Source organism: Prionailurus viverrinus, chromosome B1, assembly GCF_022837055.1.
Source record: "Prionailurus viverrinus isolate Anna chromosome B1, UM_Priviv_1.0, whole genome shotgun sequence".
NCBI classification, from domain to species: domain Eukaryota; kingdom Metazoa; phylum Chordata; class Mammalia; order Carnivora; family Felidae; genus Prionailurus; species Prionailurus viverrinus.
In genome coordinates, this window is record NC_062564.1 from 81,625,874 (window position 1) to 81,650,997 (window position 25,124).

General features: G+C 44.6%; 2 protein-coding genes across 10 annotated transcripts in view; one reads left to right on the plus strand and one right to left on the minus strand.

Moving 5' to 3' along the window:
• The window catches only part of ZNF827 (zinc finger protein 827), a 188,337-nt gene that overhangs the window by 152,289 nt on the left and 10,924 nt on the right, over positions 1–25,124 (plus strand). For 4 of the 9 annotated variants that reach the window (XM_047856737.1, XM_047856734.1, XM_047856738.1 and 1 more), the window contains 6 exons: positions 1,974–2,111; positions 3,581–3,752; positions 5,054–5,220; positions 13,957–14,148; positions 14,497–14,674; positions 18,225–21,014. In XM_047856737.1, the coding sequence (XP_047712693.1) occupies positions 1,974–2,111; positions 3,581–3,752; positions 5,054–5,220; positions 13,957–14,148; positions 14,497–14,674; positions 18,225–19,044 (1,667 nt within the window). In that variant the 3' untranslated portion in view covers positions 19,045–21,014. Of the gene's footprint in view, positions 1–1,973; positions 2,112–3,580; positions 3,753–5,053; positions 5,221–13,956; positions 14,149–14,496; positions 15,373–16,341; positions 16,409–16,690; positions 16,724–17,573; positions 17,793–18,224; positions 21,015–25,124 lie in introns of those variants that run through there. The other 5 variants (XM_047856740.1, XM_047856739.1, XR_007151669.1 and 2 more) reach the window with 5 other exon arrangements.
• CB1H4orf51 (chromosome B1 C4orf51 homolog) overlaps positions 24,143–25,124 on the minus strand; it is a 46,198-nt gene continuing 45,216 nt past the window's right edge. Inside the window, exon 7 of the transcript XR_007151671.1 lies at positions 24,143–24,303. The gene's annotated coding sequence lies outside the window, so the exon portion shown is untranslated. The remainder of the gene's footprint in view (positions 24,304–25,124) is intronic.

Consider the following 25,124-nt stretch of genomic DNA (forward strand, 5'->3'; position numbering starts at 1 on the left):
CCACTGCTTGGGCTCAAGGACAGTCATCTGAGAGTGGTTCTTGTGTCCTCAACAGCTCAGTGGCCAGCACCTCCCTTTTCACCTTCCCTCCCCCCCACAATTCCACCCCCTCCCCCCAGAGGGTTTTAGTCGCACCTCCCTGCTTTAATAAGACTAGCTGTTCTCCCTGAGGCCCCAAAAGCTGTGTTTTAGCAAACACAGATAAATCAATAAATGTGCCTTATCAGTGTTGGGATTGCTGGCAGGTGCCTCAGAGCAAACGTGACTGTGATTCCACCTCATCCCCTCCCCCTCCCCCGGACACACACGTGTTTGTTTCTTCTTTTCCTTAGATTCCACTGACAGATCTGCACTCAAACAAAAACCCATCCTGCTGACTCACCCAAATACAGGTGGAAGCCCATACTCGGGAAGCAGTTTAAACCAAATTGCGTGAAATAAAGTCCTTTCTTCTGATGTCTCTCTGTCCGGTGGTCTGAGCATTTTCATCTGCACGGATCTTACAAAAAAATTCTCTCCGCCATTTAATTCTCACCACTTGGTATCCAGTTCTATAAAGTAGTACTTTAAAAAGCAATGCTTTAAAAAGGTTCATGATAATTTACTGAGGTAGTAGACAAGACACCAACTACGTAAATTGTCTTGTTCTTCAGAGTGAGGCCTAAGAAAAGCATTCTCGTTGACTCGTCCCCTTCGCTCTTTAGTATTCTGTCGCCTGGCTCCTTTTATTACTGTAGAAATAATGCTTGTACAAACCGTTACAGTTCAGGGAGAAGAAACGTGGATGAAAAAATCAGACGTACTCCTATGGATGATGATGGGAAAGTGAAACCTTTTTTTTTTTTTTTTTAAGAGGACCAGAGGATGTATTAGTGTCCACACATCTCAGTCATGACTGTGAAGTATGTGCAGATAACCAGCGATCTCACCATTTTTCCTAATAGGATGAGACCTTTGGGGAAACGCTAGTGGTACATTACTGCCTTAGGGAATTTTATGTGGAGTAGTGTCTGAGTCCATTTGGGCTGCTGTAACAAAATCCCTCAGGCAGGCTAGCTTATAATAACGACAGAAATGTACTGTTCACGCTTCCGCAGTCCAGACGTGTGAAGTCAAGGGCCAGCATGGTCGAGTAAGGGCCCGGACTGCCCACTTCTCGCTGTGTCTTCACAAGGCGAAACAGGCAAGAGAGTTCTCTGGGGTCTCTTTCATAAGAGCACTAATCCCATTCCTGAGGCTCCACCCTCATGACCCAGTCAGCTCCTGGGGGTGATACCTCCCAATACCATCACCTTGGGCTCTAGGATCCCAACATATGAATGGGGGGAGGGCGTGACACAAACACCAGACCACAGCAAATAGTGTGCAGTTGTCATCACTGAGCCTGTGAAACATGAAGTTCCTCATGAAGGACTTTACACAACCCAGAACACAGGGCAAAACTTTTCTTCATAAAGAACAGTGAACGTGTATGTCCTTTCAAGGGATCTAACCATTCGTTTTCACATCAGAATCTGAGATTCTTTACTTACCGTCAGATTCCTACCAATTCAGTAAGAATCGGAGATTGTTTACTTACCGTCTTGTGGCAAGAGCGTACATGTCTGGAGTTCTAACGTGCAACTCAACTAGTCACTCAGCAAATATTGAGTACCAGCTGTATACTGGGCATAGCGCTAAACCATGCTGTCAACCCACTGGAGGGTCTGGTTGGCTGACCTTTAATGATAGGGAGGGAAAACACCAGAGAGTTGACTAGAAGTGGCATCATTTGCTACCACAACTTTCAGGAATAGCTTCTTAGAAACAAGAAGTGAGCATGAAGGCCAGAGGTTAACTGGGACTTCTCTGCAGTTATCAGCCACGTTGTTCAGAAGGAATCCCCTGCTAACGTCCTGCTGGATATTGACTAAAATGCAGCTTGTTCACGATGCCTTGTCTATCCCTCATGATGCTTTGCTCTTTTGGCCCAGAAACAGAAAAGATAGTACTAGAGGCAGGAAACGGATTGCCATCCTGGAAATTCAATGACCAGCTTTTTCCCTGTGATGTGTGTGGGAAAGTGTTTGGCCGACAGCAGACATTGTCCCGACATCTCTCGCTGCACACAGGTGAGTCAAGGCCTCGCTCCTAGGCCGTCTGCACTCTGGATCACCAGCCTCTCTACTGTCAAGAAGCTGACTTTGTCTAAGACAATTCTCACTGGAAGTGGTGGAAATGTTTTTATCCTGGCCCTTCAAACCATTTTAGCTGGCATGTTCAAAGAGGCCCCGGAAAGGGTTTTTATTTGTATTGAAAGTAGGCTTGATGAGAAAAGATACACGTATAAGTGTATCCAGGTAAGGTTCCTGAATTCTGAGAAATGCATTGCTCTCACCTGGAGGGTGCAGGCGATGGGGGCTGCACCCACGTTACTGGTTCCATCTTTTTGTGGGAAATGGGAGCAGCAGAGGGACAGAGCAGCTTGTGGAGAAACAGTTGCTATCTTTATCTTCATATAATAGTAGAGAAATGTGGTTGGTTCTGCGCATTGCAAAAGGGACGGCAACCAAATTAAGAAAGGATAAAGGAGGAATAAATAGTAACTTAATCAATTTGGCAAGAATAAGTTCCTTCGCCCCCAAAAGGAAGGGCTGTATTTTATCTGTATGGCCGGGTTCCTCCCCTGGCCCCGCCAAGCCCCAGGCCACCGGCAGGACAGATGTGGGGACCATCTACAGTAACAATGATGACGGCTTGCATTTGGTTGGGGAAGAACTTTTTTCCTTATTCTCTGCTGTGAAGTAGTAAGACAGGTATTTTTTAAGGGCAAGCCCAGTGAGACAAAGTAAGAAGTAAGGATGGAAAAGGAGTTTGCTCTTTGCTTTTTTCCACTGTCGTCCATTCCCTTTATCTGCACGGTGAAAGCCAGCCTGCTCCTTCGAGTATAATTTGCTTGATTAATCGAATGAATTCAGAATGCCCCTCTGGAAAGAGTCCTGAAACATCGTCAGTTTTAGGAGAGGGTTTTCATTAAGAAATTAATTGCAGCTTTTAGTTCTATTTATGTAAAATGAACATCTCCCATCATATTACTTCACATGAGTCATTTTTCTCCCCCTTTAATGTCATGAGTTTTTATTTCTTGGCTGACCCAGGCCTGGAGCTTAGGGAACATGATGGGGCTTCTCTTACACCAGACCCAGGAACGCTGTGCTCCACTCCCCTTTCCCCAGCTAAGCACCCACCCTCGGCTGACGCATGGCAGGTGTGCACGCACGCACACACACACACACACACACACACACATTCATTTAGCCCCTGCGGGGCTCCCCTTATCAGGAACAGGGACCTGTGGATGTCTAGGAAAAAGCAGATGGTCCGGCTGCCCTGGGACTTTCTTCTATCTAAGTACTGATACAGCAGTGACCTCCCGGATGAAGACTTTTAGATATTTATAATCCCAAGGTGTTCCCTTTGTCCCCATTTGAAATGAGATCTGAACCTTCCTTGCCATGACAGCTCTAAGTGGTCTCCTGCAGGTGTTGGGTTTTCATTTTTGAGAGCAGTTTGGGGTTTTTTTCCTGTTCCTTCTCCCCAGAGGAAAGAAAATACAAATGCCACTTGTGCCCCTATGCTGCTAAGTGCCGTGCGAACCTGAACCAGCACCTGACCGTCCATTCGGTGAAGCTGGTGAGTACGGACACTGAGGACATTGTCAGCGCCGTCACCTCTGAAGGCAGTGATGGGAAGAAGCACCCTTATTATTACAGGTGAGCTGTGAGTGGAACTGGCCCAGCCTTCCCCAACTTTCTAGAACACTCCCCACCCGGGGAGTCATAGTGCTTAGTCATAGTGCTGACCTTCATTTTAATACTTGCTTTGTTTACACTGGACCCACCAGCCACGCTGACTCCTCTCTTGGCTTGGATGGCCCTGGTAGAAGTAATTGAAAGGGAAATGGTCTTGGAGGTAGCTCTCTGGGGTGGAGCTCCAGGGAGTGACAGGGCTCCGGGGATTATTAGCTTCTCGATTTGTGCAGCTGGAAAGCTCCCAACCTTTGTAACTGAGCACCTTGCTACTTCCTGAGAACCGTCCTAAGGAGAAAAAGACCAGGGAAAATAAATCTGAGAACTCTGAGGAAATAGCCTTGAAAGCATTGCATATTTGCCCCTGGTTGTATTGTCTTCAGTGTCTGGAGTTTCATGTTTCCCTTTCATATTTGACCATGAATCAATATTTGGTTTGGTTGCAGTGAAATCCCAAGTCTCAGAATTGTGCCCAAGAGGTAGACCATACAGATTGGTAGACACTTGCTTTTGCACAAAATATCTCCATGGACGGTGACTTCTATCAGCAGTTGTCACAGACAGGAATTGCTCCTGCTGGCAGTGTGATCTGATGACCTGCATGTGCCTTCCTTCCTACACGGAAGGTTTCCAGAGCCAGAGAGAGGCTCGCTGGGCATGCGGGGTGCTCTGAATTGATCAGTGTATCCACACCACTAATATCTTGGCAAGTCTGCACCACATCTCTTTGCCCACAGGAATCAGTAAGGTGATGTGCGGCATCTGGAACCTGTAATTTTTAATTAACTGTATGATTATTCAGCATCATTATAGCATGTATGGGATTGTTACATTATGCTGACACTTAATCCATTTGGCACGGTGACCGCTTCAGAGGCATCCCAGAAAGCAGAAGAATTTTCTTTTTTTTTTTTAATTTTTTTTTTGGTAATGTTTATTTTTGAGAGATAGAGAGAGACAAGAGTGTGAGCAGGGGAAGGGCAGAGAGAGGGAGGGAGACACAGAATCCGAAGCAGGCTCCAGGCTCCGAGCTGTCAGCACAGAGCCCCACGTGGGGCTCAAACCCCTGAACCGTGAGATCGTGACCTGAGCCAAAGACGGACGCTTAACCGACCGAGCCACCCAGGCGCCCCAAGTAGAATAATTTTCTAATGCAAAAAACCTTTTGGTGGGAAGAAAAGCATGTGTCAAAGTCCAGTTTTCTGAGTGTGCCACAAAGTATCACTCTTCTCTCTCCCCTTCTTTTCTTTCGTCCCCTCATACAGCTGTCACGTGTGTGGATTTGAGACCGAGCTCAATGTCCAGTTTGTCAGCCACATGTCACTCCACGTGGACAAGGAGCAATGGATGTTTTCCATCTGCTGCACCGCCTGTGACTTTGTCACCATGGAGGAAGCAGAGATAAAGGCTCACATTGGCACCAAGCACACAGGTGACCATCACTGTCGGTCCTTCTCTCCTCCATCCCCCAACCTGCCAGCATGCATGCCCACCTGGCAGAAGCGTCCTCATCACCCCGCGACACTGACATTCCCTTCCTCAGAAGGGAGGACTTTCCCAGGGTCTCGGAGCCACAGTGCCCCGTGGCCATCCTGCCATTGCCTGGCACAGCTTGGGCCTTGCTGATCTGAAAGACCCACACGTTCAGATGCAGTTGTGAGGTGCTGAGCCATCGGCTTGTCCTCACCCTGGGTGTCGTCATCCTAGGTAGCAGCCATCGGGCTCTCGTGATGCCCTTCCCCTTGTGTCTTCACGTGCTGGATCTCATTTAAGCCTCATAGGCCTCTGAGGCCGATGCTACTGTTCCTGTGCTATAGGGGTGGGGAAACGGAGGCTTCACAGAGGTGAGGCATTCTGTCCAAAGTCAGCAATTAGGATGTGCCTCCAGAAGCTTGGGCCCGAACAGTTTCCGTTCTAGTCCATTCTCACTGCTGTTCTGACAGGTCCGAGCAACCCTTGGCAGAGGTTTGAACCTTTGTGGTTCTCTGTGCCAGGACACTGTGTGCACGTACTTTAACAGGCTCTGCTCCTGTCCCGTGAAACTCCGGCCCTGACACATATCAGGTCTGCTCGGGGAGGGGGGCGGGGCGGAAAATCGGATTCTCCCCAAACAGCCTGATCGCTCTCCAGGCTGTGTGTGGCCAAGACTTTGCCAGTGTTCTCCTTCCATTTAAGGCTCTTGCCATTCTTAACGATGTTAACATTTTGAATCCACCATGCAATTATCCTCTCACAAGTGATGGTTACAAATGACACCAGCGTGGAGTCATTAAATGAGAATGAGGAAGAGCCTCCCCCACCCTGCGTTGTGTGGTGCTTACAGATTACGAGCTGATGTTGCCAACTGCCAACACTGGGTGTTGGGTCAGCCCCTCACATCGTTGGCCCTTGAAGGATTTGAGAAGGGGAAGTTCCTGACAGTTGTGCTGACGATGTGCTCAGCCGAGACAGATCTCTCTTTGCTTTACCGGCCGCTTTGGTTCCAGGGTGCCAACAGCAATAAAAGCTTGCTTTTATCATAAGTTGAGAAGCTATGACTTGGAGGTCTGCAGAAAGCCATTATGCCGGGTGAGAAGGTGCCATTTCTACCGTTGGTTGTCTCGCTATAACCACATTAGCACCATGGGCAGCAGGTGAGCTGGGAAGCCCATGTCAAAGACAAATTAAATTCAGCATCTTGGGAGTGCCAGTGGAGGGAAAGGCCAAACTCTCTTCCATTTCCGCTGGCTTTTCAGATATTCCCCCCCCCCCCCCGTTTCTGTTACTCTCCCATTCTTCTAACCCTCTGCACCCCAAGGATGCCTAAACCCAGTCGAGAACCTTCCTCCTCCCTCCCCAGGCCACAGCCCCTCTGCCACCACCCCACCTCAAGGAAGCCGTAGAAACCATAGAAACCAAAATGGCTGGAAAGCCGTTGGATTTAGAGTCACTTAATTGTCATTGGTGGAAACTTCACATTGACAAGTAACCAATGCAAACACACTCATTGCCACAGGGAACACAGAGATCTTGTTCCCTCTGAGGTGGTAGGGCTCCTTGTCTACCTGCAAAGAATATTCTTGTTTGTTGGCACAGAGAGCCAGAAAGAAATGCATTAAAGAAGTTGCTTTTTTAATACAGTAGAAGCCTGTAACACTGCTGCTATTAGGGAATAAGGTTATAACCTATTTTATAGTTTTGGGGTTTTTTTTTTTTTTTTTTTTTTTTTTTTAGCCAGGGAGACAGTTTTTTTGTTTGTTTGTTTGTTTTTAAGGGCCAAATAGTGAATATTTTAGGCTTTCGGGCCATACGGTTTCTGTCGCTACATTCAGCTCTACCATTGGAATCTGAAAGTAGCCGAGACAATACACAATTGAGCAGGCCTGGCAGTGCCCCAATAAAACTTTATTTACAAAAGCGGGAGGCTAGATTTGGCCAAAGGACTATAATTTGCTGACCCTTTTTATAAGCTAATGGTTCCACAGTGAGGGTTTCGTTTTTGTTTTTTTTTTTTAATTTTTTTTTTCAACGTTTATTTATTTTTGGGACAGAGAGAGACAGAGCATGAACGAGGGAGGGGCAGAGAGAGAGGGAGACACAGAATCGGAAACAGGCTCCAGGCTCTGAGCCATCAGCCCAGAGCCTGACGCGGGGCTCGAACTCACAGACTGCGAGATCGTGACCTGGCTGAAGTCGGACGCTTAACCGACTGCGCCACCCAGGCGCCCCCACAGTGAGGGTTTCTTGCATCTAGTTGCTGTTTTGAAGTGTTTGAATTTGACCCAAAATATGTCCATCTAAATCTGCAAATTAATAAACTGTGTAATTACAAAGTTATGATATAGAGCAGTATATATACTATGTAATACATATTATACTATATATTCCTGAGAATAGGAAGCTTATCTAAGTTGCTGTTGTCTCCCAAGCACCTAGACCAGTGCCTGCACAGTGCAAGTGAGGAGTAAACATTCATCCGGTGAATGAATATGTGTGCCCGAGCACGTCTACACACATTTGTGTGTTCTAAGCAAGAAAATTATTCAGACGTGCCCCTTACCGAACCCTGAGAGTCTACTGACTTATGCATATAATCCATGTGGAAGAAGGTACTTGGGATGGAGGAAAACACATTTTGAATTCTAGATTCTGGTTCTACACCCGATGTTACCATAAATAACGCTGCAAATGTAGGAACTCATTCAACTTCTCTGGGCCGTCCATTCCTTGACCTTTTGAATGTGCAGGAGATGTCCAGCAGGCATAAGACTCTCATTTTGTGGGCCTTGTCCTCTGATTTGATTTACCTGACATAGAAATGGACACCTTTTATTTCAGTACATTAAGAAATCCTCAGTGCTTTCTTGTTACAGAAGTGAAGTGATCTCTGCAAGGGAAAAATATTCCCTCTGGTTGCTTCTGATTTCATCAATGCAAATTTTGCTGCAGTTTTTAAATGTTGCAGTAACAGCACTGAGGAATCTGAATAGCTCTTTGGAAAATACCACCATCAATACTTTACCCTCACACCGACACCAAAATAAATACCAGAAGACTTACACAATCCCCTTAACAAATCAGCCCTAGAAAAGCTTGAAGGAAATAGAATGTTTATCAAACTTCCAGAGTGAGAAGGATTTGTGAAAGCTTAAGTGATACAAAAAATGGCAAAGGAAAAGAATCAAGAGATTTGATGGATAAAAATATCTTCTTCTATTTGCCAAAGAAAAGGAAAAGATGGGAAACAAAACCCAAAAACCAGCCTGAAATGACAGAGGCTATATATTTACTATACAGAGAATTGATATAAACTGGTAAGAAACACTTTAGGTCTCTAAGTGCAGAATTTACAAAGGGCATAAACAGTCCATACATAATAAAAGAAATAAAGGCTAACCACTCCATCTAAGGAACGTCACTAGCCACCAGTTAAAACTCAAGAGTGGCTTATGTTTCATGTATCACGTGAGGAGCGTGTTTTACAGCGTCACCCACGATCGCCAGATGCTGCTGATACTGATGGCCATGACCCTACAGGGTGGGAGAACTTTTCAAAACTACTTAGGTAGTGTAGACCAAGAGGTTTGAAAATGCCTGCGAGTCAGTCATCTTTCTTCTGGGAGTCTGTCCCTAGGAGAAAAAAATCAACCAGTGGAATATTAATTTTCACTTAAAATTTAATTTTAAGGAAATACTTAAGTAATGTAGGATAAGTCTACTCCAAGGATATATAATACTGTCAGTTAAAACCATTAACTCATAATTATTTTCATAAATTTTTTCAGAGCCAACTATGTGCCAGGTATATAAAACAGTATGGGAAAATACAAAGTGTTAATTATTGTTGTTAGTATTACTTATAAATATTATATGTTATATTTTATAATAATAATAATACATTTTTCTGTAATGCTTGCAATGAGCTAGGCATTGTTCTTAGTGCTTTATATATAAAAACCCATTTAACCCTCACAACACACATATGAGGCTGCCGATATGATCCCCATTTTTAAGATGAGATCATTGAGGCACTAAGTTAAATACCTTGTCTTAAGTCATTCAGCTTATTAATTGGAACAGGTGGCACTCAAACTCAGGTGTTCTGGATCTAAAGTCTTTATTCTTAACTACTATGCAATTAACAGCAACGATTTTAAAATAGATATGCTTACTTCTAAAAAAAAACAGAAGTATGTCAAAAATGGTGTTTATATTGAGGTGGCAAGGCAATTGACCATTTTTTATGGTCGCAGTTTATCATTTTGTGTCATTTTAGATTATGAAATTGAGGTCTTTAAAAAAATTTATTTAAAAATTTTTTTAACGTGTATTCATTTTTGAGAGACAGAGACAGAGGGTGAGCAGGGGAGGGACAGAGAGAGAGGGAAACACAGAATCCAAAGCAGGCTCCAGGCTCTGAGCTGTTGGCACAGAGCCCACCACGGGGCTAGAACCCACAAACCGTGAAATCATGACCTAAGCTGAAGTCAGACGATTAACTAACTGAGCCACCCAGGCGCCCCTAAGATATCGAGGTTTTTTTAAAGTTCACTTCAGCTGGCTGTCCTCACGTATGAGGTTGCATTGCCTGTGCAGAGAATCATTCACCAAGAATCCTTGTGCTGGGACACCCAAGTGGCTCAGTTGGTTAAGCATCCAACTCTTGATTTCAGCTCAGGTCATAATCTCATGATTCATGAGACTTAGCCCCACATCGGGCTCTGCACTAACAGCACAGAGCCTGCTTAGGATTCCTTCTCTCTTCCTCTCTCTGTGCTCTCTCTCTCTCAAAATAAATAAACTTAAAAAAAAAAAAAAAGAATCTTGGTGCTGCTGAAAGTGAATGACCCCTTGGATGACAGCAAGCTGTGGACTGAGTTGACAAGGGCACCCCAGCTCACTCCCTACAGACAGCAAAGGGAGAGGAGAACTGAGAGCAGAGGAAGTGGTGTGGGGTAGGGATTACAAGTTGAGCGGGCTGGGCTGTTTCCCCATGCCGAATCGCAGAGTTGCTGTCATGACACCTGTGTATTTACACAGTGATTAATTTAGGCAGCTCTGCCCACTGCCTTAAGCCTGAAGGTACTTAAAGCTGTTGTTAAAGATGGTAATTAAAATCATATGTTTTCGTTCTAAAAACTAATTTAAAATGATCACTTGCAATATTCTGTGAGTGAGACCCATCTTAGAGGATGGATTTGGTGAAGCAATAGACTTAGGGCCCCCACTGAAAATATTCTGTTTGTCTACAAAATGTGACTAAACCTAGGTCACATATTAGAGACCGCCAATGACGGGGCTGGCTTTCACATACCTTCCTTGTACCAAAGGAGGTCTATACTTTCAAGGCATATTCCATGCCTCCTTGGGGGTCCATGAATGAGGTCACATCATGTCTGTCCAGGAACCAAGTTCAGTTCTGCCAGGAACAAGACTTGGAAACACTGTAGGAGGGTAAATATTTTTTTCCTTCCTCCTTTTAAAACCTGTTTTTAATTGGAAAAGTAATTTACGGCATTCTAGACAATTTTGAAAACCAAATAAAATAAAATAAACATAACACTAATAATGTCACACATTAGCTGTAACCACCATTACAGCTTTGTTTGCTTCTGGACTTCTTGTGCCTATATACGATATATGACTCATTTTTTAATCTTCTAACAAAGAAAGTTCGTTTCTAGAGTTTACAATCACTAGATTACTGAAGCACAGTCTCCCTATATCACCTACCTTAACCTAAAATGATGGGGTTGTTTTGATTATGTTTGGGAGAACTGACAGCTTAACAATATCAAATCTCCTAAACCGTGAACAGTGTAGAGCCCCCCAATTATTTTGGGGTTTATAATGTACATTGTTAATTTATTACAGTACACGTTTAAGTCATAAACCATTTCATGGGTAGTGTAAGAGTCTTACAATAACGTAGTTCTCTGTCCCCTCTCCTAGCCTTTATGCTTTTGCTGTCATACATTTACTTATATATATGTTATAAACTCTCTATTATATTATTTTTAACAAAATTACTTTTATGATCTCTCAAAGAGTTTTAAATAAGAAAAACTCACGTGGGTTCCAGCCTCGTGTCGGGCTCTGTGCTGACTGCTCAGAGCCTGGAGCCTGCTTCGGACTCTGTGTCTCCCTCTCTCTCTGCCCCTCCCCTGCTCACCCTCTGTCTCTGTCTCTCAAAAATGAATAAACGTTAACAAAATTTTAATAAAAATTTTTTTACCCCAATTTCATAATCTAAAATGACACAAAATGGTAAACTGAGACCATTAAAATTACCAATTGTCTTGCTGCCTCAGTACCAATTTACCCTCGTGGGTAAATGCATGCTCTTCATTCTTTTGTGTAGATCCGTTTTTACATTTGGTGTCATTTTCCTTCTGCCTGAAGAATTTCTTTTAACATTTTCTGTAATTCTAGTCTGCTGGTGATGAATTCTTTCTGCTTTTGGGGTGGGGAGGAAAGTTTCATTTTTGAAATATTTTTCACAGAGTACAAGATCTCAGATTGACAGGTGTTCCTTTCAGCACTTTAAAGATGGTGCCCCACTACTTCTCACTTGCATTGTTTCCAGTGAAAAATCTGCTGTCATCCTTATTTTTGTTCCTCTGCACATAATGTATCCTTCTTCCTCAGGCTGCCGGTAGGGTTTTTTCTTTATCACTAGTTGAGCAATGGGATTATGATAGCCCTTGATATAGATTTCATCTTTTTTTTTTTTTTTTTTGAGAGAGAGAGAGGTGCACACGTGAGTGGAAGAGGGGCAGAGAGAATGGGAGAGAGGGAATCCCAAGCAGGCCCCACACCCAGTGTGGAGCCCAACATGAGACAAACCCAAAACGCTGGGATCATGACCTGAGCTGAAATCAAGAGTCAAGAGTTGGACACTTAACCGACTGAACCACCCCAGTTCCCCAATTTCTTCAGCTTTCTTATGCATAGGGTTCATTTTGCCTCTTGGATCTGTGGATTTAAGGTTTTTCTCAAGTTTGGAAAAGTTTTGGCCTTTTCAAATATTTCTGCCCTTCCCACCCAGTCAGGGACTCCAATTAAACTTATATGAAGCTATCTGAAGGCATCCCACAATTCACTGATGTTCTTTTCATTTTTATGATTCTTTTCTCTCTCTGTTTCATTGCAGATAATTTCTATTGCTATTATCTTCAGGGTCCACTAATCTTTTCTTCTGCCATGTCTAAATTGCTGGTAACCCCATCCAGTGTATTTCTCATCTCAGACATTGTAATTTTTGTAAATTTCTCTCTAGAAATTTGATTTGGATCTTTTTTTATATCTTTCACATCTCTATTTAACTTTTTTAATATTTGGAATGCAGTTATAATAACTGTTCTTATGTCCTTGTCTGCGCATTTTAACAACTGTGTCAGTTCTAGGTCAGCTTTGACTGATTGATTACCCCATTTTAGGTTGCGTTTTCTTGTTTCTTGGCATGCCTGCTAATCTTTATTTGGATGTCAGATATTGTGATTTGCCTTGTTGGGTACTGGTTATTTTATATTCCTATAAACATTCTTGACCTTTGTTTTAGGGTGCAGTTAATTACTTGGAAACTATGATTCCTTTGTGTCTGGCTTTTGTGACTTGTCAGGCGGGTCTGGAGCAGTGGTCAACCTAGGGCTGATTACTACCCATTACTGAGAGATCTTCCTCAGTTTCCCACCGAGTGTCCTGGGAATTATGAGTTTCTCAAATTTAGCTAGTGGAAACAGCACTCACTGTTTTCTAAGCCTTTTTTTCTTTCCAGCCTTGGGTAGTTTTCTCACACAGGTGCTTTGGTCCCTACTCCACTGAATACTCATGGGGGACCCTCTGTAGGTCTTTGAGTCCTTCCTCTGTGCTGCTCTCTCCCCTCTGGGAAACCTCCCCTCTCTAGACCCTGCTCTGTGAAGTCTAGCCATACTGATCTCCCCAGACCCTCAGTGCTGTTTCCTCAATTCAGTGAAACTGATGGGCACTGCAGCCTGGAGACTAAAGTCTCTTAAGGCAGAAAGTGGGCCACCTCTTTTCTTTCCTGTCTCTCAGGGATCACTCTTCAGTGCCTGATGTTCAACGCTGTAAAAACGATTGTTGGAAAACAAAAACAAAAACTCTTGTTTGATATGTTTTGTCTGGTTTTGTTCTAGTTGTTTCAGTCGCGATGGTAAATCCAGTCCCTAACACTTCATCTTGAATGGAAGCATTAGTCTCTTGACACTGGGTTTTAATGGCCCACTGACCGGTTCACTCCTGGTCTTGAGGGAGAGTCCAGTGCACTGATAAAGAGCATGGATCCTGGAGTAGAGCCAACTGAAATCTGTGCTTTGCCACTTCCTAGCATGTAACTTAGGCCAAGTTGCCCTGACTGTGCCTCCCTTCCTTCATCTGTAAAATGGGGATGCTAACCATTGTGCCTCATTGGATTTTTGAGAAGATACAATGAAATCATGCATTCAAAGCATGAGAGAGTTCCCAAGTACCACAAGTGTCATCACCATCGATGACGGAGACCTGAGATCCCAGTCGGTGCACTAGGAGAGCTCCAGAAGCCTCACTTTGTGTTCCCTGAATGATGATGCAGCCATGAAGCCCAATTCCCCCACCCCTAATTGCTGTTATTTCAGGGTTACCATCTCCTAAATAACAGACCTGGCTTTGGGGGTTTTGTTTGTGTTTTCAGGAGAAGACAGGAAGACCCCCAGTGAATCAAATAGCCCCTCTTCATCCTCCCTCTCAGCTCTGAGTGATTCAGCCAACAGCAAAGATGATTCAGACAGCTCCCAGAAAAACAAGAGTGGAAACAACGTGCTGGTCATCTCTGTTGTGCCTGGGAGCCAGCCCTCACTGAATAGTGAGGAAAAGCCAGAGAAAGGTAAGGGAGGACGTTGTGGGCCTGCTCAGTCCTCCCCACTCTGGGAGGATGACCCAGCCTTACAAATCAGCCCTTGAGGGGAGCGATGTTGGGAAATAGATGTTCGACCTGTGAACAGTGTAATGCTGTCGCCTAAAATTTGTATTTCTTTTGGCTTTAGTGGCATCCAAATACAGGGTGGGTAGATGGGCAGTGTGGCATTGATTCTGGAGCTGTATGTTCAACTCCTTTTACCACCAAGATGCTGGGCGCGGTGCCTGAAAGGGGAGGAGGAGAAACAGTGGGATGTCTGTCCCACTCCTGTCCCTCTGCCACGTGCACCCGCACACCCAGCTTCCGTCCTTTCAGGGTTCGAATGCGTTTTTTGCAACTTTGTCTGCAAGACGAAGAACATGTTTGAGCGCCACCTGCAGATACACCTTATCACCCGGATGTTTGAGTGTGACGTGTGCCACAAGTTCATGAAGACACCTGAACAGCTGCTGGAGCATAAGAAATGCCACACTGTCCCCACCGGTGGGCTCAAGTAAGGAAAGCAAGTACAGAACCTTTTACTGTGTTGTTATTTAATACCCTTCCCCATCCTTACCCCAGCCCCTCCCCGAAGGTTTGGGGGGGTCGTCGAGAGGGAGAGCTTGGCATGGGGCCAGTTAGTCAGCTACCTTTCGCTGGATGTGAACTAGACTTGTTGCCCAGGGGTCCAGCAGACACAGCAGGAGAATCCATTTCACCAATATCCTAGGATTCCTGGCAAGCAAGAGGACCTGGCGGAGGAGCCCAGCATGCAGGGGGAGACTCATCCTACACTGCTTGAGTTTTGTTCAGACTTGATTTTATGGACTTGGGGGTTCGTGTCCCCAGGTGTAAGTCATTACGCTGTCACAGCACTTCACCATTTCTATTTTTTAGATGATTCGCCATATACATCTTTTAAACAAGCATTACGACCACCCCATCTGCACAACACCCCCAGCTATTGGATCCTTGCCTTTTCGAACAGGCAGGAGGCAGTGTTTTTCATGCAGAGATCATGTGCCTCGGGTCTTCCTGCAGACGTGCCTTATGCCTTCCCAGGAACTGGGATTGGGATCTCCCTGGCTAGCCTTCATGAGACCTGATGTTTCCAGTCACACATTATTCACAGGTCCCCAAAGACCTAGACCACAAGCATCATCATTAACCAATATTTGCAAGAAGCCCTCTGGTCTGAAGTGAGACCCATCAGTTATTATCAAACACACGGTGTGTCTGGCTTGATAATAGGTGCTGAAGGGCAAACAGGGAATAAAACGTAATTTCCACCCTCAGGAAATTTATATCCTAGCACTACCAGAATTTAATCTTCCCAGTGATTCCGAAATCAGCCCCTGTTCACAAGGCACTCATGACCTAGTAGAGAAGGAAGCATACGTCGTTGAGTACAGGAAGACACACAAGTTTCTAGGCACAATTATTCATGTTTAGCTGAAATAACTGTGTAATTAAAAGATGAAAATTTATATTTTACTTGACACAAGAAAAAAAAAAAAGAACCTCTTGTTTTAACCATTTTTATCTTTGAAACTCACAAATTGCCAGAGAGGCGGCATGACTCTCCTGAATGGGTGAGGGATGGAGAGACCCAAAAGGACCCTGGGGACCAACCTGGGGGTCGAATGTCGGGAGCAATGCAGGGTTGACTCCTCCAAGCTCCTGCCTGGTCAGAGGCACCCTCCTCAAAAACTTTACGAAACAGAGGAGTCAGGGAGCAGCACCTACTGTCCAATTCCGTTTTGTTTCACTCTTGGGGCACTTAAGTGGGAGGGGGAGGGGATGTTTGCAGGGATGGGGGAGGGGAGATTATAATCCGAGACAGCCAATAAATGGGAAATGCCCAGCAAGCGCTTATTTGGGAATTTGATTTGGCTTGTTCCCACTGTCCCTTTCTAAATACTTGTTTACTCTTATTTAAAGAAAAGAAAAAAAGCCATGTACTTCCGTGGTTGGACTAGCACTCAATTGCCCTTCCCAGTAGCCCCGTCACACCCATTAACTCTGCGGCCCCTGCCAGTTGTGGCTTTGTCAGTTAGCCTTTCCTTGGGGACCTACAGAGTCCCGAGCCTCCGACCCATTGGGGAGAATGCACAGTGAATGCTGATGCTTTTGCCAGTACAGACACTTCCGGTGTGGTGCTAACGGTCCCCTGTGTAATAGTTTATGTTCTAGGATGACCAAGTAGAAGAATACTTTGAAAAAATTGATAATGCCTTCTGGCTATACAGTGAGTCTTTGTTTTGTTTTGTTTTGTTTTCCCTTTGCCATATCAGAGAATTAATTTGCCTGAGAGAGTGTCTTTACGATAAATAATGGGAGCACAGAAAACCCTTAGCACTTTGCCTGAGCAGCGAAAGAAAGATTGAGCTGTGGGTCACAGAAATGTCCTTAAAATGAAACAGACTGCCGATGTCTAAGTTGCTTTTCTGTGATGGAACTGCTTGTACTCTATATCCTGTTCATAATGCAGATCAAATAAGATTATACTATTATTTTTCTTTTGCCGTAGCTCAGGACAGTGGTGAGTTTCAGACTCCTCTAGGTAAGGCCCAGCTTGGCGTAGGGGTTGTGTGTGCACCTGACCTGGGAATGGGCTTTATATTTCTCTCGTGTGCACTCTTCTGTGAGCTGAGGTTCAAAGGCTAACGGCGAGCTTGGCGCTGAGGAGCAGTGCACGGTGCACTTGGTTGTGTTGGGCTCTGCTGAACACCTCTCCAAACCCTCAGAGGACAGACCACTCCTGGGCCCTGCCCCGCAGGTGCCAAGCAAGGGCTGAGGCAGCCACTTTTGCATTTGCATTCTTTGTGCAAAGAGAGCAAACACGCTACAGCTATCCTGTCAGCCACCAACTTGAGCCTTGCGGCTTCCAAAAGAGCAGCTCAGCAGAATTTGTAAACATGCCCTCACTGCTCCTCCTAGCCCCTCTGGACAGCCAGGAGGCTTGGGGGTGGCATAGCCTCACTGCCTAGGATGGAGGAACCGAGCCACGGAGAGGCCCAGGCTTGGTCCCAGGGCACATCCAGATATAGCCCAATGAGGTGACGGAGCTGGGACCAGAATCTGCCAGAATTATGTTGTAGAGACCAGTCCAGTAATGAATCAGTGCCTACCGTGTGCTGAGTACTTTACCGGGCACTGCAGAGAACGCAGAAGAAATGTAAGATATGGTCCTGCCCACTGAGAATTCATGATCCAGTTGGATTGCTATTATCTCCATGATCTAATAATCTTCTAATAATGTCTTCAAAGTCCAGAGAGCAGTCGCCTCCCTCCCTCCTTATCCCTCATTAGTGATGGGCTGGTGGGTGGGCCTCCCTCTCCCACGCCCCATCCTGGTCTGCATCTGCCTTCCCCGATGGAGAACCAGGACTGCAGGAGACAGGATTTAGGAGCTCAGACCTATGTATAGACACACACACTCACACAGACAGACACACACAGGCCTTCTCATCCTAACAACCCTTTCAATAAGCACGATTCTGACCCCTATGACTTTCTGTTTGCCGGAGGTAGCTCTCCCCCTATAAGCTGTTCTTCAAAACTCTTAGCCTTTCTGCGTGTGCTTGGTGTGGTGCATGAAAAGTCGATTCTTTGTGTTGCTCCCATCTCGAGGGGAGGTCATGAGGTTTAGACCTCTGCTATGTCTGGTGGGAGGCGGGGAGGGCTCCGAGGGGTCGGGTGGGGAGGACGGAGGGGAGCAACCGCTTATTTATTCCTCGCACTTCTTCTGCTCCCCTTCCTGCGGGCTGGTGCTCACCGGTCCAGCCAGGAGACCCACAGTAGGCCGAGCGTACCTTGCCAGAGCGGCTCCTTAGTGGGGATGGCTCTGTCGGCAGAGAGAGCCAAGCGGGTCGTCTTAACCCCGGAGAGGCGGCAGGGCTGGGATGGGCAGGGGCAGGGGCAGGCCAGGCCTCAGAGTTTGGGGGGGGGGGCGTGAGGGGAGGCTGGCGAGGAGGGTAAAGGCGGGGCTGCAGCAGAACCTGTCCAGTTGAACCTTCCCCTTTCGTTGCTTCCCCCACCCCACCCCCCCCACCCCCCGGCAGGTGCCCATTCTGCATTTATTCCACCAACCGCCCCGCTGCCATGGAGTGCCACCTCAAGACCCACTACAAGATGGAGTACAAGTGCCGGATCTGCCAGACGGTGAAGGCCAACCAGCTGGAGCTGGAGACGCACACCCGGGAGCATCGCCTCGGCAACCACTACAAGTGCGACCAGTGCGGCTACCTGTCCAAGACCGCCAACAAGCTCATCGAGCACGTGCGCGTCCACACCGGGGAGCGGCCCTTCCACTGTGACCAGTGCAGCTACAGCTGCAAGCGCAAGGACAATCTCAACCTGCACAAGAAGCTGAAACACGCCCCACGCCAGACCTTCAGCTGCGAAGAGTGCCTGTTCAAGACCACACACCCCTTCGTCTTCAGCCGCCACGTCAAGAAGCACCAGAGTGGGGACTGCCCCGAGGAGGACAAGAAGGGCCTGTGTCCGGCCCCCAAGGAACCAGCCGGCCCCGGGGCCCCGCTCCTCGTCGTCGGGAGCTCCCGGAATCTCTTGTCTCCCCTGTCGGTCATGTCCGCCTCCCAGGCTCTGCAGACCGTGGCCCTGTCGGCTGCCCACGGCAGCAGCTCAGAGCCCAACCTGGCACTCAAGGCTTTGGCCTTCAACGGCTCCCCTTTGCGCTTTGACAAGTACCGGAACTCGGATTTTGCCCATCTCATTCCCTTGACAATGTTATACCCCAAGAACCACTTGGATCTCACATTCCACCCTCCCCGACCTCAGACTGCGCCTCCCAGCATCCCCTCACCCAAACACTCCTTCCTCGCCTATCTCGGACTAAGAGAAAGAGCAGAGACTGTCTGAGGACAGCCGTGTTCTGTACCAAAAACAAAGAGACAGAGACAAAAACAGAAAACAACACAAAACAAAACAAAAAACCCACAAAACTTAAACACAACCCCAGCAGGTGTATGTTGCTGCAAAACCTACAGACCCGCCCTGGGTCTGAACCACGTGTACTGTATATCTTTAGTAAGGAATAGAGAATTGGCTCTGTGTGTATACCTATTGCATTGACCTGAAAGCTGCTTTATCCAATCTTCAGAGAGGTGACCTACTGCATACTTCTACCTTCAGAGGCATGCCTCCCCAGCCACCCACTCCCACTCTCAGCCCCTTCTCCGTACTTTTATCTGAAAGGAATTTTGTCTTGTTAGACCCTAAAGAGAGTGTCCTTAATAGCAATCAGCACTTGCAAGCTTATGTACCGGTGCATTTTGTTTTCTGTTGGGTGAATGGGGCGTGTGGGTGTTGCGGATTCTGAAAGAGAAAGCCGTGTGTCGTGTGCCATGACATTTCTATTGCACATCTCTTTGTACTGGCTTCTTTCACAGCGATGAACATTCTTTTCCCTCCTGGGTTGTTCATCCATGACAGTCTCTCCCCGAGCTCCTTCATCACCTTTCCCTCTCTATTTTATGGCTACAGAGTGGTAGGGCCTGGTGCTTAGTCGATGAAGGACTGGTAGACACCCGCAGTGCTGCTTGAGATTTCCGACAGGGTGCCAGAGACCTTGTGCTCAGATCTTCTTGGTTATGAAGATGTGAGAACCAAGAGACCACTCTGGAAGAAATATCTCGCAGAACTGCAGCCAACATCACAAAACTTGTGTGTTTTGTGTGTGTGTTCATACATATACAATGTGTATGGTGCACACACTGCATCATTTGTTAAAGGGCAGATTATATATATATATGATTATATATATATATATATATGATGTATTAATTCAGTGGTTACCATTCATTTGCAGGAAAAAAAAAACTGTATGAGTGAAAAATTTTATGGTTGATAAATCCAGCCAAGGAGATTAAAGGGGTTTGGATAAATTCTGGGTATCCATGCTCAGACTAAAAAAAAAAAAAAAAAAAAAAAAAAAAAGGCAGTTTTTTGCACAGTGCTTTGGTCTTGCACTACTTTTTGTTTCTCATCTGCAAAAAAAAAAAAAAAAAAAAGTAAAAGGAAGCAAATGTACCTTTTATATGGAATGAGTAGACTGTATGTTTGGAAATTTTGTCACAACCTCTTTGACATATAACGACCCAACAAAAAGGTGCTGTTTAGTCCTACGGTTCAATTTATGCCCCTGAGAAGTTTCCCTTGTGTTTGCAGATCGTCTGGCTATAGTGGTATTCTCCATGTTATTAATAATTCTGTATTCCATTTTGTTAACGCCTGGTAGATGTAACCTGCTAGGAGGCTAACTTTATCCTTATTTAAAGCTTTTATCTTGTGGTCATTAAAATGGCAACTTATGTGCAGCACTTTATTGCAGCAAGAAGCAGATGTGGATTGGTCGCAGAGCCCTTTGCTAATCCTAAAAAAGTAAAGGGTGATTTAACAAGAAAAAAAAGAATCTTTGGCAGAATATGTTAATTGCTTGTATTTTTAAGACAACAGAATTTCCAGTATGAAACAGGCTGAAAGAGCAGGAAGAAACGTGCTTTGTATAATAATGGAAAGATTGGAATATAAAAGTTTATATATTATTTATCTATTGACGAACTGGTGTACAAGAGGAATGCCTTCTTACTGCGTTGCTGTTTTCCATCACGTGTTATCCTAGAGTTGGGGTTTTTCTTTTCATCTGTTTCACCAGGGGAAAATAAAAGCATCCCTAATTTTCTTCCTCTAGTCAGTTTGCTTCACTGAAAGCCCCCTCGAACTTGGTACAGTTCTACAGGAAGCCAGAAGACTGTACCATCTGTCCACACCATGGACTCCCCCACCCCCATACCATCCTCCTTCCCCCAGACCGAGCAGGTGTGATACACTTCTCTTCTCCAGTCATCCAGCCCTGGAAAACCTGTTTACACTAAGGAGATGTCCCCAGGGGCAGGGAGGCTGAGCCAGCTAGGGCAGGAAGCTCCCGAACCCTCGGTCATTCTCCAGCAGAGACATTTGTTCTTGGCTATGTTAGAAACGTCGTTCAACCTCGCCATGTCAATGTCTCGGTAAAAGACACTATAGACAGTTACGGACAATACACTCCAAGAATACTGGGTTTATGGGTGGGTTGGTTTTTTTTTTTTTAAGTCTTGTCTTTATCCCCATATAATGGAGAATGTGCCACTTGGCTAATAATGTGCTTTCAAAATTACAAGTTCAGTGATGACAGAATAGAGGGCCACGGTGATCCTATTGAGGCTGGCAGAAAAGGTGAATCACACATAAGCACCAGCAGGTTAAAAACCTGAAAGGGTGGCCCCTACATTTAGGACTACAGGTTTTACAGCATGCCACTTGTGCAATATGAGGTCCTAGGCTGATACTTTCAAGATTGAGAGGGATGTTGGAAGGAGATGTTTACTGCTCAAATGCCATGCATTTCACTGCTTGCCACTGAACTTGTATTTGAATGACTTAGTTATGCTTAATGTAATTGGGCAACTTTTTTAGCACTTTGGAAAGAGTCATCAATCTTTCTGGTAAATTATAAAAGTTTTCTGAGTGAGAAAAGGTGTGTTTGGAGTTTGTTTGACTTTTTATATTATTATTATTGTTATTAATAAAGAAAAATCTACAGCATTTTTCAGACTCCACCGAGATAATATATACCCTCGAATTTGGTTTGCAGTTTGATACTCAGGGAAGGATTATTCCATAGATATCCTTTCCGTGTAAAACACTAACGTCTTTGAGAAATTCACCTGCCAACTAACTTCAATTCTGTTTTCACTATGCATTCTTCAATGAAAGCTAGCTTATTTTTCCATATAGTACGGCAGTTAGCATTCTCAGCACTTTCTTCTATCCTTTTTTTAATTCTTCATATTATGTTCAGATGATCATACTGTCAAGGTTTGTGTACATTACTGAAAATTTGTATTGTATAAAGCTTTTTGCATTACAAGGCTGTACAGGGTCATTTTGACAGTAACTGGTATATTTCTTTGCATCTTATGTTGCATTGCCAATTTCTAGTGTATCCAGTTTGGAAGTATAATATACTCTAATTAAACAAAAAAAAAAGGTTGGCTATACTCTTTGTTTCTTTTCTTTTTTTTTTTTTTTCTCTCCTTGGTTGCCATCCTTGACTGCTTATTAGTCGCAGGGTTTTATTTGTCTTGTTTTGTTCCCATTTTAACTTTTCAGCATATTTTAAATAAGTTCAGGAAATGTCCCCTTCTAGTTACAGCTATAGCAAAATGCAAGTTTTGAACAGCGATGGTGATAATGCAAACTGTCATTTTGTAAGTCATTAATAGACATTAAGGCTGAAAGCATATCCATCATTCAGTACAGTTGCAGGCCGGCTCCTTCCTGAAATTACGTAGTGACATTTAAAAGTGTTCACCAGCCTTACCCTCTCGTGCTTAACATCATTTTACTGACCCCATAGCCAAAGGGCAGGGGGGAAGCAGATGAATAATTCCATTTCTCCTAACGAAGTTTGGCAAGTATGAGATTTTAATGAGGGGGGAAATAGTCTATTTTGCAAGCTAAATAATAATCTATCCAAATGCAAGTAATAGTTCACCATTCAAAGGAAGGTACCAGAGAAAGAAACTGAGACAAAAAAAAAAAGATGAAACGCACACTAAGTTGAAACAATAATTTTTTGAAATCCATTTTAAAGTTCTGTTCATTAGAGATCTTCCCTATGAATCGATGGTTGATAAAAAATATAAGCAGCAAAAGAAAATGTTCTATCCAGTTCACGGCTTGCATGCTTACAAATGTAATGTCCTTTGCTCCTTGTAAGAAATTATGAACTGCTTCACTCTAGCATTTAAAAAGGTCAAATTTACTTTTCATAAAAATGAGATAATGTAGGAGAAGCCACTTTGAAAATGACCAGTTACTAATCAGACACTATTTTCGCCTTCAGTTTTTCGTCCAAAAGCTATTTTTAGGGAATTGAATCAAGTTCTCTCAGTTTATTCAATATCAGTTGTGTTTGCAGGCAGCTGATATTTACTGAAAATATTAAAATAAGTCAGACTTCTTTGCCTTTTGCTAGCACTATAGGCCGGGGTGGCTTCTCATTTTGTACACATATTTTTTTTTCTTAGATCCCACACCTACCTCACATTTTCCCTGTGGTTGAGAAAAGCCAGAAATACAAAGAAAATAATCATCAGTTTCATAATTGTCTTCCACTAGTGGGCTTCCAGTGACTGAGGAATGATTGGGATCGGAGCCATCTGTGACGGAACAGACCACAGCCTCTAACATCTTCGCTTACGTAGAATGCTGCATGTGCACGTGGGCAGCTCCAAGCCAGTATTGTGGCCCCCTACTTGAATTTAATCTGAAATCATACATTTCCTACTGTCATGTTAAATAAATATACTTTAAGACTCAAGGCCATGTTTTCTATAATGTATCTATGGCTGATTGGCTCTCTTTTTTGGCCACCAAAAAGTCCCTGACAATTTAACAGAGCCCCAGTGCTGGTCACAGACGGGCACAGGAAGAAATCTCAAGGTCTGATGAGCACATATACCTCCTTCCCCACAGATTAATCATATTAGAACCCCCACCTGCCAAAGATCATGTGGGGCTTGTGAACTATTTGAAGAAGAGGACACATCCCATTAGTTGCTGAAACAGAACTCAGGTCACCCCAGTGTTTTCGGTCCTTGGGGAGGAAGGAGACCCAAGAGGAGCTCTTCACGTACAAAAGGGGAGGGGGGAAGGAAGAGGACAGCAGCTGATTGACTGCATCCCGCTTCCAGAAGATAGACAACGTAGAACTGGAATCCTTTGCGCCCTGTGAGCAAAATCACAGGACAAAATAATGCCCTTGGGGATTTGGACTCCATTCTAAGGAGCCACCAACCACAAATATTCAAGAGACCCCAGCCAACATTCTTACACCACTGTCTCAAAACAGAAAAGTCCTACACAAAATGAGGTTTATTTTGCAAATAACTACTGTTAAGTAACAAAGCAGGTATCCAAAAAGCAGTCCCTGGGGTAAATAAAGTGCGGTGACTGTGGGGACTAAGGTGCACAATCTTCCCCTGTCCAAGCTCTGAATGGACTCAAGTCATCAACCAAGACCTCTTCTTTATGAGGTAGCAGATCTATTGATAAATTCTTTCTTGATCGCTGGATCTATAAAAGAGGAAATGCAAATGTTGCTCACACTGGTCAGAGCTGCAAAGGGGAAAAAGAAAGTCAACTGCTGTATCCCTTTGGAATTCTGTTTTGATAAGAGTTAGGATAAGTATTCGTTCGTTAGTCCTTAGTTTTCAGTAGAATTATTGACCTAGAGCGGATTCCACCTCAATTCACACTTCAAACTTATTTTCCCCTATGCCAATCCCTAACAGGTAGCTTTCTACCCTAGTTAGTGCAAATAGCTAGATTACAGATAGTGTTTTCCAACCCTGAGGGCCATTACCATGGAGTCGGATCACCTGAATTGGAGGCCTAAGCTATAGGTTAAATTGGGTGATCTGTAACACTCCTACCCCCTAACAGATATCGCATAATAAACTATGATTCTATCACTCTCTAAATAAGCAAAAATCAGCCTTTGGAAACAAAGTGGTCACAAAGCAGAATCCTTGAAAGGCAGTTATAGCAAAAATGACATCTCAACATTTTCAAACTACAACAGACTCGTGGGAGAAAAAAAAAGTGGCTAAAAATATTGTTCTGCTGTCTTCAGTTTGAGAGGTCTAAAACTTTTCTCTTCTGATTAAACACTAAATCATCGTGCTTATATAGCCTGCCATCATCTTGAGGGTGGCTCAAACATTATGTTACCAAACTGTGGGTACTTAATCTGGTTAGATGGGTTAGGGGGTAACTAGATGGGGATGGAAAGTGTTTGCCGGGCTGTCTTCATTTCTCTAACTTCACCCCTTCCTCCCACCCCACTCCCCACTGTTTTAAACCTAGTCCAGGTAACTAGCACAACTGTGTCCTCT